Genomic DNA, 14,715 nt, shown 5'->3' on the forward strand with positions numbered 1-14,715 from the left:
TCCCAGAAAAGTATTTATTAAATTTGGATATTGAAATTCCAAACACATCAAAGGACAACTTAAAACAAAATTTGTTTGTCTACTAACACTCCATCGTACGTACGGCGCAACAAAGCGAAGAAAGTTTTCAAAAATTCTAAACGTTACTTGTTGATTAAAACAGTGTTTTGGATTTCTGTATTGCATGACTTCGAATACCAATTAACATGACTGATCTCGAGTCTTTCACCAAATGTGTAGACTTGTATTTAACCACTTCATGCAAAATACTAGATTTGACCTGCCACTCGGGTTTGATGACTTTGTTACTTGGTCTTGATTTTTGTATGGGACAAAGGATGCAGCCTATTCAAACTGCACAGAACAGGCAGTCACTGCGGTTTAAGTTGGCTGGTTATAATATTCGGCTATAAAATGATGTACTAAATTCTCTCACAAAGGGCATAGTTTTTCGATCTGTTACAAGATTGTGCCTGCAAAATATGACCTCCGTTTTCAGTCAGAGCAACACAGTAGACAGTATCACCTATAAAACAGAAGTGTTGGTAAGACAAACTAGCTCATCACAAAACGTCGGCCAAGTTTCGACATTACCTACTCATATGTAGACTAATAGCTGTTTTACATTCTTGTTCTTGAAGGTTCTATTTAAGAACAAGGATTTATTCAAGCTTCGAGGCCGGCAAGACTCCAACAGTATGAGTGATATACCTCTCCTCGGATAATTACTTTTGGCATTACTCAAAACTCTAGCCTTGGTTACCGAGCTTGCCTGTATTCGGTTTCCTATGGCTGCCCTTTTCGGATATTTTTTAAAAAATGTTTAAGTAAATGCGATGTTGTTCAACCGCACCATGGAACAAGATGATGTATGATAAATGTCTTGCCTTAGCTTAGAATGTTACAACCTGGCATCGAACCAGAATTGCTTAAATTGCAAATGAGACACTCTGTAACCATTATATATACAGCATTGTCAAAGCGATAGACACAATTAACTCTCTTGACAAGTATCCGTACTAATCTGATACGTTGTCCGGAATCCGGTAACATGTTCTGGACTAAATTATAAAATTCTTCGTAGACATTATTTAAGTAAAATAACTGAGATCAAACCTTCGCTTTTGTTTTGAATGATGTTTCTTGACAATCCCAATTCCAAGAAAAGGGATTTTTCGGCGCCTGTAGGTGTATCATCCAACCACCACCAACTGTTGTTGGAATAATATATGCCTAGCCAATATCCACGTCCGAACATAATGATTCCGTTTAAAAACTCGCTGAAATGTGTGTGATATACAGTTGTTAGGCCCGCTATTTCATAAGAGGTTTGTCAGATTTTTAATACTGTATGACGCCATTTAATACCGTGATTTAAAACGAAAAGTCAGCAAGATTTGTATCAGATTACAACTTACAAGAACCAAAACGAAATTAAACAAAAAATAAATCTAGTAAGGTATACTTAAAAATGGCATGGTCAAATATGGAAAGTTGTAACAGTGATGCTTCATTTTGTGCACAAGCTTGTTTTGCTTCTTCCCACGTGAGTAATTCTTGTCCAATGAGAATTGAATCAAACACCCGGGAATGAAGTTGCCAATGAAGGAACACTACACGGAAAGGGCTGCTGCGTTTTAACACAATTCCAATCGGGAGTCTTACGGCTCACTTCAACTGAATTCTTATGTTTTGTGAGTCAAGTTATAGGGCCTACAACTTTTGGATTGGAAATTTATTTACAACTTCAACAAAAACTTTATACTTATGGCAACGTTAATAAAATGATATGTCGCCTCGGATTTGAGATATTAATGTCGAGGCATAAATTAAATATAAAGTGCACTCAACCTAATAGCAAAACGATTGCGATTAGTACTTGCACAGATGAAAGACCTATATAATTAGATGCTTACTCAATTTCTCCTGGAATAGTTTAAATCTTAAAGCAGCAATGTCTTCCTTCAGCTTTATCAGACGCGATTTTTGTGTAAAATTACCAAGTGCCCAGTTTTCAGCTAATGGTGTGGGTAGAATTTGAAGTAGTTTGTGATGAAGTGAGCTTTCAGACTGAGTCTGTTCATCGTGCAACTGTATCAAAAAGCCCTAAACGTCGAACGTTAGTTTTAAAAAGTACAGAATAACTTGCATATAAATTAATCAATTTAGTTCCAATTTTTTTTTTAGTTTTTGATGAAAAAAAAAATCCACCAAACTTTCTACCAGTTAGTTAAAAAAATTGATTGTAAAATAAAATAAAGGACAATGATTAATTAACCCTTAAACGCCTATATGTGGGTCTCCAACGCCCCGAGATTATCTTTGTCCGCTTATACAGTTTTAGTCTTCAGTGCCATTCCCAAAACGTTTATTATTCTCTTATCATATTACCAATTTCATTCTAAAACTTGCACAATTTCGAACGACGGTTTATTTCCGTAAAAATACATAGGTTTTACAAAAAAACTATAAGGTGTCCAGTAACCAAGTTGTAGGAATACGAGCGCTCGCATGTATTAATATCTGTCAATTATATCAAGCTTTTTTCACTTTTTAGTTCATATGAAGGCACCCTCGGCTGGTCGAGTGGTTCTGATATCAGACCACACTTCAAGCAGCCACCTGCTGGTACCTTCATCGATGTTCGAAAACGAAAAAGAAGCTGACGACGCCATATATCTGCTCATCAGGTGTTGATAGTAAAACTGCAGATGAGTGTAAAGAACGTGGAGAAACTTGTTGTTTTAATCACAAACAGCTAATGGTTCTGTGGTCATACTGCGGAGATTACTGTTTATAAGTTTTAGAAACAAGTTATCGCATCCCATGATTGTTAATCCTCCTTGTCTTCTTTGCCAGTTCTGTTTTGTAGACTTGTTCGATTGCTATGTAGTCCTAGTTGTTACTTTATGAAACTTTGATACATTATTTTGCTGTATTTCGAAAAGAGATTTGTTGCTGGGATTTGCCATTAAAAACTTGTAGCGTAGATTCGTAGTCATACTGATAAAAGTTTTGAATAAAAATATCTTAAGTAGCATTGCATGCATAAAGCATTTCCTAATGTATATAAAACAATATGACCAAATAACTGTGCTATTTCACGAACCGCGACCCAGTTTGGTACTAATCTTCGTCAAAACAGTTTGGCGTTTAAGGGTTAAAGGCAAAAGTATGCAAAACACAAGTTATAGCCTACATTATACGCTACCTGCAGTTGTTCGTCGGTTGTAGGCTGAATTTTTAAGACACTTCCTTCCGGAGCGTTTTCAACTGAAAAATGATGCTGACAACACATGCAAAATAATTATGTTCAAGAGCTTATTGAGCACTTTGCGCATTATTTTTGATGCCAATGTTATTTGATATATCAAATAGACATTGTCTAATAGCAAACTATGGCCAATTGAATGAATGACGTTATTGCCAATATCAATCGTAACTTCATTAAAATGGCATAATATGGATGGTATGGTTTCGTACATATACTACTATGTTATTTCACTTAAAAGTGAATGAGTATATAAATGAAACAAACAAATTGGCCCCCAATAGAACGGTAAAATATACTATGATCATTCTCAAGGCTGTAGTCAGGGTAAAACTTTTACGGAGGCAAATATGTCAAATACATTCCTGTTTAAGTATATTGTAAAATGTGGTTTAAATAGCACCAAAAATATTTTGTGACAAAATTCCAGAAAATTTACGGGGGCAAATGCCTCATTTGCTTCAAATTAGCTAAGGCTTAGAACCGTAGATTACAGTAAATATAGTAGCCTATACAATACTATATAGAATAGCATAATCGTTGTATAAAAACAGCACAAGTGGCCCAGAAGGAAAATCTGCGTACAATTACTCACTTTAACATGTCCAGTTTCTGTGTCGGTCAAAGCTGTATAAATTATCTCTATCCTTTCTTTCTCAGTGTTCTGTAAAAACTGTACCAGATACAGATTTTCTCAATTGCAGTTTCGAAAAATGGTTAAATATTCCAACTATATGCTGATGACCATTGTATGCCATGTAACTGTTTTACAAAATCTTAATCATACTTACACTTGTAACTTGATCAGGATAATAAGCACAACGCTGATGTGTTGCAATGAAATCCAATATAGAATTCAATGCTTCTATACAGCAAATACATATAGCGCTGGCAATAAAGCAATAAAGCAAATACTCCCACCAGGCTCGCTTGACGAATGAGCGAAGATTTTGTCGATATGTTGGTTTTGCCTTCTCACAAGCTCTTCGCTGAAAGAAGTTCGAAAGAAGAGTTACATTACAAAACATAAATGCATCTTAATAACTCATTTTGTTCCTTAAGAAATGATTTGATTAGGATTCCCTGTAAAAATCAGCTATAGGCTATATACCCGTATTAGATATTCCGTTTGCATTGTTCTAGTGCTAATTCATGATGAGCTGGTATATCTTCTTTCACGAAACTTATTTATAAAACCTCAGCGACAGTCATGTTAATTCTACGCAGTTTACCATCTAATCTGCCAGAAAACAAGTTACAACTAACGCGACCATACACAAACGCTTCGGTTAAGTACTACTTTGTGATAAGCTATATTACTACCAGTCAAAACTTTGTAAATTTCATTCACTGAGCCTGCCTCTATTTAACTATGTACGTAATTGCAACCGCTGTTGTAATCTCCCACGCATAATACTGTACACCAACATACTCAGTTTCTGTTTATTGTAATGCCATCCTCAACAAACCTCCTTTCAGTATTTGCTATATATAACCAATGATTAGTGGCTTCCGTTCACAAGCAGAACAGGAAAACATTATTCTTGTTGCATTATATTGTTAAATACGACAATAAACTCGTTTACCTATACTTTACCTACTCGTCTAATTGCTGATCGATCGACCAGCGTAAGTTGGTTGCTGATGCTGACCTACACTATTCAAGCATATACAGATTAGGCCTACTGTTATGCAGAAATTTCTAAATAACTTTGCATATTTGATACCCGGGATTTTGATTTGATTAATTTAAAACCATTGTTCAACTTCACAAAAACGTGACTTTAAAATGACCTCGAATGAATGAAAACATCAGCTGATTTTAGCATTTTGTATGCGCATCGGAGAAATAGCGCAGTTTGCTGGATTTTAATTAATGAGATTAGCAGACATGTAGTGTTGAATAAACTGTAACTTACAACGGATTAGATTAATCGTCTTTTGTTAGTTTTAATATAAGTTCGTACATGTTGATTTAAATTTAGACGACAAATATGCAAGGAAAACTTTAGATTCAGCGGAAAATTTTGATCAACACCAGCCAGTTTGTCTTGCATAAGACTGGTCTTCCTTCCTCCATAAATGGCTCAACCGCGACCACCTACATCTTGTCACGCAATCAAAAAATATGTTCGATATCAGACCGTGTAAGATTTTCCAGATTAGTATAAAATAACATTGAATGTAGGACACCTGCGATCAAATTCTGACACCACGCCCAACAAGGTTTTCATGATCACCCAGCATTTACTTTCATGCATCTACTTTCATAATTATAACAATAATGTTTGCACAAAAGTAGAATATGACTCAATTTTGGTTCTGATTGACAGCGTTTTCGAATAATGACAGAAGGCGGTTAAAAGCAACTCCCGGCTTAGCGATTCGTGCTTTTGACTTTTTTCGGATCAGTGTAGATGAAAGAGTCAAAATAACAGAAGCTATCGACTACGTTCAATACATTTTCATCACTGTACAATTCTGTGTCCACACTCTTAGAGCTGTCCAATTCATTGCCATGATTTGTGATGGGTTATGCTGTAGGGGCGTAGCCAGAAAATGTATTTGGAGAGGGCAAGATTGTTTGGTGTCATTAATGACGTCATAAACTTGCTGAGTCACGTGGAGGATTGCGCAAGCCATCTCGCGTTAAGAGCTCAATTTCTCTACAACTAAATTTTAAGAAATATTTTTTAAAAAACGATGACAATTCTTAACTTTAAAAAATTGACAATACAAGCTAATTTATGCAAATATCAACACTATGGTTTATCATAAAAAAACAGTATGCGTAACTATATATCATGCTTGGCATGCTTTATAAAAGAAAAAGAAACAGGATGTCATCAGCATAAAGTAACTAAGTAAGAGCTTCCTGTAACCTCAACCGGTCAACTTTATTCCTTATTGCTTGCTTTATCGTTCAATCCACTACCATGTTGAAAAAAGAGGTTGAAATGGCCTCTCCCTTGTAAAGCAGTAAAGCTTTGGGAGTTTAAACTTACATTACAGTAATAGCCTACACTGAGTATAATTTTTGCTGTAGACCTAAAATAAATAAAAGGTGGTGGTGGCGAATTGTTTGGTTCGATAAGAGATGACTTATGCTGTACATGAAGTAAGGAATAAGGGTTAAAAACAGATTCGATGATATTATGAACTACTTGAGAGCAAATTATTTGTAGTTTTTTGTTGTATTTATTTGTTTTGTCTCTTATTATTTTATGTATGATCAGAGCATTTTTGGTAATCCATATTTCATAAGATCATTGAGAAGTTTGCTAACTGTAAAACAGCATTTCGGTTTTATTTTTAGGGTCTTAGCTACCTGCTGCTTTTAAGTACTAGAACAAAGTAAACCATGTTATCCTTTATACAAGAAGCTTAACGGCCTTATTATATACCGTTATACACAGTTCTGGCAAATTATGCTTAATGTGTTTATTTCCATGACTAACAAAACTCTCAAATTTACACTATAGTATTAGAATTATTGTCTTAAACTTACAATCTTGTTTGTGGCATTAGTTTCTTGTTAGTAGGCCTACATGTGCATGCACATCCAAGACTTGAATATGTATTTAATTTACGAATTTTAGTTCGTGCAGTATTTTGGAGGCAACCTGGTTACTGTAAATGTCGGTGCATTTTTCTCCCTATTTTAGTTTCAACTTTGGAAAATTTTAGCCGTATTAACGTATTAAATTTAGACGTATTAAAATTTGCTCAAGGTAATTATTAACAAACTTCAAACATATTTCAAAGTGATTTCTTCACCAACATGCTTTTATTCTTCCAACCTCATACTACGATTTGCGAGCGAAGCGCCGCCACCTTTGCAGTCACGCAAGAGTAAGCTTGAAAGGAATGGTTTGAGCGAATTAGTGATTAGTCAAATCTTTCCTGTGTTATGTTTAGTTGAGCATAGCTTAGGGCTAAATGCATTTCAAAAACGGTTATATGGTTCTTTTGAAATGTGTGCAAAGTTTGATGTATAAGTGAAATAATTATATGCTTTGCATGTAGTGTTCAGCATAATACGCTTTATTGCTGAATGACAATACGCCGGAAACTGTGTTATGTAGAATAATAATAGGGCTGCAGGCAGTAGCCTATACAATTATACATTATAGTATTATACAATGTCGCAGCATTTTCTGTGTCACTTAAAAAGCTGTACATGATTTTGTCAGCATACATGTGCTCAACAAATTCTTTTGATTTGAAGAGTTAAGACAAAATTTGAAGTTGTTTTACTGTATATGTACGACAGCAAACCTATATTTCAAGCTATTTGTTAAATCACATATGTGAACGCTTGTGTGTGCGCAGTGTTGCATACAATGATGACGTCCAGCAATAAAGCCCAAGTGTTGGAACGCGTACGTGACTTATCGCACAACGACGTCAATTGTTTGAACGAGAAAATGAAAATTTACGCAAAATGGTCAACATACGATGAAGATGTGGACATGTTAGCCTACTCGGCTGACAGACACGGCGTAGTTGCTTTAACGAACGCAGTCGACACCGACAGCGTTTTAACCAGGGCTTGCTCGATAGTAGATTTTGCAGCAGGTACCGGCAGGGTTGGAAAGAAGTTGCGGGAAGCGAACTTCACTGGTCCTATCGACGCCGTTGATGGTTGCAAAGAGTTTCTTCAGAAAGGACAGCATAATTATAGGCGAACTTTTTGCGTTATCATTAAAGTAGATGCCGATCTGCCTGCAGAATTAAGGTCTGGGTCTTACGACGCTGCCATTATGTGTGGCGCAATGAGTGCAACCCAAGTGGAAGTAAATTGCTTGAGTTTAATCCTAGCTGCGATTCGGGTGGAAGGCATTGCCGTATTTACAACCAGAACTAACCAGTCCAATCGGGATTATGCCCGTCGCCTGGAAACTGCTGTCCATAATCGTGTGTCGAAAGGCGAAATTGGTTTGGTATTTGTAAGAACTGTGGACGAATTTGAATTGGCAACTTCTTCTGAAGAAGCGTCGAAAGATTCCAAGTACATTGCTGGGATAATTTATTGCGTAAAGAAATTATCCTGATGTGCTGAATATTTCTATTCTTATACTGTTAAACCGCGCTTGGTCAGTATGCAGTAAAAACACTCTGTTTAACTTAGAAGTTACCAAATTCCTTATCTTTTTTACCAGTAATAACCATGCTTTGTAATGACAGCACCGTTCAATCTAATTTATCATCTAAATCTAACGCTGGAAGGAATGTGACGACAAGTGAAATACGGAAACCCATCTTCGAAATACCTTGCATAGGCAGAGTTCCTACGACATTAAAAGACAAAGTACTTTACATAAGCTTACAACATGAAAGCTCCACGTTGAAATACTATAAGCGTATACTCCTCGTTTATGGTTAGGATCTCCTTTGATAATAAAGCCCATTTGCTCCGACACCTGTCGAACGTGGTGTATCAATACGCAGTAGATGCCCGCATGACGTAGTTGTATCAATTTACACATACTACATTAGTAAAGTTGTACGCCATTTGCACACATACTGTAAATCGTGGAACACACACGCACAGGACCATGATGAAAATCTGCCATCAAGGACCATACTATGGATTGCCCGAGTGATCATAACAGACTTAACTCACAATTTACAATAAAAACTTTAAAACCTTACGAAAATTTAACATATGAATACAAATGCAAAATTCACGAAGCTCTTTTTAGTGAGCAATTAAATCCGACCCTCAACAAACAGGCTTTCTAAAAAAGCTAATCAGTTTATTAGAGTTTACAGTCAGACTTGACTTACGCAGCGTAATGTTATCTGGTAATTATCACTTCCTCTAGTGTTATTCCACACTCTCAATATTTAGATACATCTGTTATTTTTACACGCACCTTGTTTTCTTTTTATCAATGCCTTAACCCCTATTAACTAAACTCCGAGTAATTCTATCATTAGTTTTGTGGTTTAAATGTCGCGTCTTTTTTTCTGCAATCACTTTTGTGCAGAATATACGTATAAATACTTATTCCACAATTAATTTCACCATCAGTTTGTTCGTATTTATTCTGAAGTGAGAGAAATGTTCGTGTCAAAAACATGTTAATTGTATTCCATTAATGTTTAATATGATTCCTGCATTTGTTGCTTTGATCGCAACCGCGTGGTTTTAAAGCGATTTCGGCACTTTCTATAAACATTGTCTTATTGTACTGTGATGGAAAGTTACGTCCAATTATTGGCAAATGACAATTCATGTCGTCTTTATCACTGTTCTTACTAATCCTCGAAATCTAATTTAGTTCTTTGCTATGTCTATGAGCAATATTCAACAATGCTACAGCATTACTTCTGTGTATATAAAACGTCATTTGCGTTAGTTTAACTGAGCACTTAGTAAGAGGAACGCTAGATCAGTAGCATCCAGAGTCTATATTAGACTGAGAGTGGCTTGTAAGTTTACCCGAGAATGTAGTTTCAGTTAAACCAGAAATAACCCGCGTAGATGCGTATGTTCTGACCGGAGATGAATAGATTAACGATAAGATACTTAACCTATGATATAAAAGGTTTTACGATGTATAACTCACTGTCTGCATCCTAAATCAGTTGTTTAGTACAGGTCAAACCAAGAAACAGAAATGTAAAAGTTGAGAAAAGGAATCTTATCCGAATCTTCAAACAACTAAGAAAATCTCCACTTAGGAAAACAGATGTAACTAAGCTGTTCCAGAAAAGGATAGTGAAGAACAGGAAAAAATTATACAATGCGATTTGTCAAAAGTAAAAGTGTTAGGCGCGTGGCGTGTTAGTGTTAGGCTAAATTTGTCGACGTCTAAAACTATAAAAACATGATGATGACAACTACGATGTCAAACACTTCAAGGTCTAAGGGTTTAAAATTCCATGCGACTTTACTCATCGTAAGTGGGGACGTGAACTCTACAGTTCTCAGGAGGGAACTGAACTGAATTGCGTATTCCCAATGTTTCTGTTTATATATGGAAAGTAGGAATGTTTAATTGCTTGGAACAAACATTTTACACCTAAATGCTTTTCTTGAAGATCCTTAAGTTATACTTCGATGAAATAAATGCATGAAAACGGTTCCACAGTAATTGCACCCACACAGGATGGCACGCACAAGGGTTTGCACTAATGCATAGCAGCATAAGTAAGTACAGTGTATTTAGGTATGCAGAGGTAATTGGTAGATATCTCGGTTATTTACACAAATGCAATAATTTTGTGTTAAAATTGATCGAAGAAGCATCTTTATGGAAGACGTGTTTCTTTTTACTATTACTGTTTTATTAGTCTTTATTATTATTTATGTGCTTGTATAAAGATGTCTTTATTTGATTTGTTTTTTGAAATTATTCTATAATTATTAATCTATTTAATTTTGAATACAGACTATCAAAGAAGTATTTCAACATCGTTTGCTAGACGTTTCCTTTTGTTGATGTAATTTTTTTGTACCCTATAAATACTGTACAATCTTGTGTGCTTTGAATCCTATATGGGTACAATTACGTTGGGTAGAATATCGTGGGTGCATTGCCACCAATAAAAAAAAATTAGCAGCAATATCTAACATATATTTCTTTATCATGATAAAATGTTACTTGCACACCTTCATCACCTCCTAAAGTTTCAACAAAAAAGCCGAAAAACTTTGCTTGTTGACATAAGTTATTAATTTTACTTCCTTTGTAAAAAAGAAATCTACATAATACTACTGTATTTCGGCCTAACCCTAAACGACATTGTTAGTTGCTGCACGAAACAAAACGCTCTGCAACGTAAATAAATATATTTACATATAGGCAGAATTACTATATATACGTTTCTAGAACACACCTATTATACAGGCTGATTCAGAATTCCGATAGATAGTTATGTTTAACGTGATATAACCGCTACAAACAAGATCCAAAGTTACATTAAATGAGCCTTGATTTTACGTTGACAAATTTTATTGAATATAAAGTGAACAGTAGACTACGTGAGTAACATTACCTTTAGAGTGCAGCAATACAAATTTAACTGGACCACGATTTAACTGTCAAGTGCAAATTCGTAATATTTACATGAAAGCACTGAACAGAAGACACTGATGTTTGACTGTCCAGTTGGCAATACAAAAAAAAAACGAAATTTTACGCTGCAGATATTAAAAAGTAAACGGTATCACAAATGGGAATCGGGTAAGCAAAGCTAGCAAATAATAATATATAGTACTATTTTCTTTGTAATTATACTATTTTACAAAAAAGCACATTGCTGGGGTAGAAAAATACATAATGCATGTAAACACAGCTGCTAACAACGATCGACGCAAAATAAGTAACAGTTTGGGCAAGGGACCTCACGATTCACAGTGAAAACAAGGCCATACGGGGAGGGGACGGACAGACACTGCCATTTCTGCAAACCTGATTGGACATCAACGGTCACGTGGGGGGTGGGCCGTTACCATAAGTAAGAACGGGATACAAAGAGTAATGGAGATTGTTCTGACGTAAACAAGGGTTAAAATCCTCGCACGTTTGCAAGAAATATGGAAAAAATAGGAGCAACGTAACGAAATAAAACAAAACAGAAAATTTGAAGGCACGCCACATTAATGTTGTAGTTCGTGATCGAGTAAGTACGTCTTCGTTTAAATCTGATTCAAAGATTTCTTCGATTTTTACTTTTTCTGAAACGCTTTGATTAAATGAAACACAGTCTTTTCGCGATGACTCAAACGAATGACGTAATGCTCTGACTTCTTCATCGGCATCATATTCTACATAACCAGATTCCACGTCACTGTCAGAGGACAAGGCCACTGGGTCAGGATCGAAATGAACGCATTGAGTTAGTTTTTTATCAGCACTGCTAAACGTGATGGTTTGCTCGCAAATACAAGAATCCTGAGAATGTTTTGAGATTACAGCAACTGGCGGCAATAACGTGTCTTTTTGTGATGTCATAATCTTCCCCTTAGACGTATTTGACTTGCATTGGTCAGCAGCAATTCCGGACTTGGTTGCACTAATTTGAATTTTTCTTGTCTCTTTGAAGCTGTAACGTACAAAATAATGCATAGAAATATTAGGAGCAGTTAAAATAGTTTGCACTGGTTAAGTTAAACGACATGCCACACCATTTCATGCGCTTTGGTCATACCGTAGCAAGGCAGCATAGTAACCACAAACCGTACAGTAAAAAGCTTTGTAAATATCTTACTCAATGATTAAAACTGTCTTTTTGTTGGTCTCTTTTAAATAGACAGTTCCATGAAAAGAAAGGAGAGAACCAAAAATAGCGACATGCAACGAAACAACAGCAAACACCAAAAGAAACCAAGCATAAAAATAATATTCAGGCGGTGATAACTATAATCATGGAAATGGCTATTCCTCTGTCAGTGGTACATACGACGGACGTTGTACGTACTAAAATGGCTTGGAAAGAAATATGCGAAAATTATGACATGTTGATTAACATAGAGTATTTATTAGGATTTTATTTTTATGAACGAAAGCAACTGAGGTTTGGGCGAAATATTTCTCATACCGATATATTACCACAACAAGGTATTGCTTTTTTTAAGTAGTACTGTAAGTAGGTCAGGCAGCCTGCTGTTAAAGATTAGCCATTAGAAGAATTAGTAATGAAAAAGTATATTTTAGCTATTTGGTCTTTAATAGTTGAACTTATATTTAGGTTACTATGTTACAAAATTTAAGCTGAATTAACAAGGAACTGTAAAAACAACTTCGAACAAAAGACTTTTCCAGTGAAGAAGGGAAAGCCATTTAGGTAATATTTAACTCAATATATTGTTGGTGGAACACTGTTCACCTGTCTGTATAACAATCAATTTTTGGACAGATTGTCTACGGATTAAGAAATTGTCGTCTTAGCACTAAACGTCGAACAATGTTACAGAAAAATATTTTTGAATATCTTCATTGCAAGCAATGGGTTCAGTAAATGTCGGTTGCAATATGATTATGTGTTAAAAGCTTATTATTAACATGGCAATTAAGTACCAGACTGTCAGAATTCAAACATATATTTCAAGAACGATGTTTGGGCATTGCTTTGCCTACAAGAACAGCCTATAGTTACTATAAAATGTGCGAAACCTTATCTTCAAGGTGACCTAAGATTTTAACGGACGATTTGGACCAAGAATAAAGTTTCATTACTTTTTTTACATTGAAGTTATCAGTACCGTATAAAAAATATCTATAAATCTACTAAAGCATTAAAAATTAATTCCATCTACGTAAATGAACAATTCCGAAGGATTGTTTCGAGTATATTTTCTTTATTTTTTCACACATATTTTTCCCAATGTTTAGCGCTAGTCTAGTAAATTACGTCGGTGTTGGACTGAAATTGAGTCTTAAATACATATTAATGAGGAGATTTGCAGTCAAGTTTTTGTGGAAAAATTTTGTTCTGTTATGTGGTGTGTCGATTTATTAATCTATTTAGTATGTTAAACGTGCCATCGCGTAATAAGTCGAGCTGTCGAAATTCTGTAACTGGACCCATGAGAAAGTCTTCAACCACATCTTTCATGCATCAGAACACATCCATGCACCATGACTTCTTCCAGGGACTGGAATGCGGAAGCTGTGCAGCATCTTTACGAGATGGTAGCAACCAACGTACCCCAACCCAGCAACCACATTCCAATCCCAAGGTAAATTAGCACCACAAAGTTGCCGTTTTTGAAGACTAACCTCTCTTCTTTGGACACCACGACCTAAATTGAACGAAGCAAAGACGCAACAGAAGACGAGAATAAGAAAGAACGAGAAAAAGGTGGGAGAAAAGAGAAAAAAACAAAACAAAGTTAGCAAATCAATCTAAATCACCATCACTGTAATTGAACACACGATTCTACACTCTAAGGTAGAAGACTAACACAAGAGGCTAGATTAAAATAATTAATTACCCATCAGGTTTTTTTTTCAAATTACCGGTAAATCCAAAACTACTTGATCTTGTCAAACGTTGATTAGTAAAGCTACAGACAAAAGAAACACAGCAAATAATCACCTTTCTCTGAAGCTTCTTCAGTTTCAGGGAGGAAGTTGTATTCAAATCACCAGCAACTGAATCAGCATCAGAACTTGCTTCACTTCTCTGAAGGAATAAGTTCAAAATTTAGTTAAACAAAACCTCAACAACTACTAGCGCAAACAGGCATTGTTTTATTATCTTATGTTTAATTCTATTCCTTAACAGTTGCACATTACTGAACTATTTTTGGCAACCGTGGTATTGCACTCCGGTATAATAGAACCCATAGGATTAGTTTGTTGTGTGGTAACTCTTTTAACCCTAGTTGAGTTATAAATATCAATTTATAAAGCTTATTATGATTTAGTATCAAAATTAAAAGTTTATCAAGTGAGTACGTATGTCAATTTCACACGGTTTGAATCACG

General features: G+C 35.5%; 3 protein-coding genes across 10 annotated transcripts in view; 1 reads left to right on the forward strand and 2 right to left on the reverse strand.

The window, feature by feature from the left end:
• Positions 1-4,516, reverse strand: LOC143462228 (uncharacterized). Its single transcript, XM_076960299.1, has 8 exons — positions 4,383-4,516; positions 4,063-4,260; positions 3,867-3,944; positions 3,212-3,286; positions 1,917-2,106; positions 1,466-1,613; positions 1,117-1,280; positions 1-526 (listed from the first exon to the last, which is right to left on the reverse strand). Exons 1-8 carry the CDS (start codon positions 4,404-4,406, stop codon positions 423-425), a joined length of 981 nt encoding a protein of 326 aa, XP_076816414.1. The 5' UTR covers positions 4,407-4,516; the 3' UTR covers positions 1-422.
• A 2,864-nt stretch (positions 4,517-7,380) lies between these two features.
• On the forward strand, positions 7,381-9,602 carry LOC143463143 (methyltransferase-like protein 27). Its single transcript, XM_076961528.1, has one exon. It carries the CDS (start codon positions 7,615-7,617, stop codon positions 8,323-8,325), a length of 711 nt encoding a protein of 236 aa, XP_076817643.1. The 5' UTR covers positions 7,381-7,614; the 3' UTR covers positions 8,326-9,602.
• A 1,615-nt stretch (positions 9,603-11,217) lies between these two features.
• The window catches only part of LOC143461625 (nesprin-1-like), a 129,110-nt gene continuing 125,612 nt past the window's right edge, over positions 11,218-14,715 (reverse strand). For 7 of the 8 annotated variants that reach the window (XM_076959403.1, XM_076959401.1, XM_076959402.1 and 4 more), the window contains 3 exons: positions 14,324-14,410; positions 14,005-14,027; positions 11,218-12,328 (listed from right to left, as the gene is read on the reverse strand). In XM_076959403.1, the coding sequence (XP_076815518.1) occupies positions 11,713-12,328; positions 14,005-14,027; positions 14,324-14,410 (726 nt within the window). In that variant the 3' untranslated portion in view covers positions 11,218-11,712. The remainder of the gene's footprint in view (positions 12,329-14,004; positions 14,028-14,323; positions 14,411-14,715) is intronic. The other variant, XM_076959406.1, reaches the window with a different exon arrangement.

The sequence above is a fragment of the Clavelina lepadiformis genome, chromosome 6, assembly GCF_947623445.1.
Source record: "Clavelina lepadiformis chromosome 6, kaClaLepa1.1, whole genome shotgun sequence".
Lineage (NCBI taxonomy): Eukaryota > Metazoa > Chordata > Ascidiacea > Aplousobranchia > Clavelinidae > Clavelina > Clavelina lepadiformis.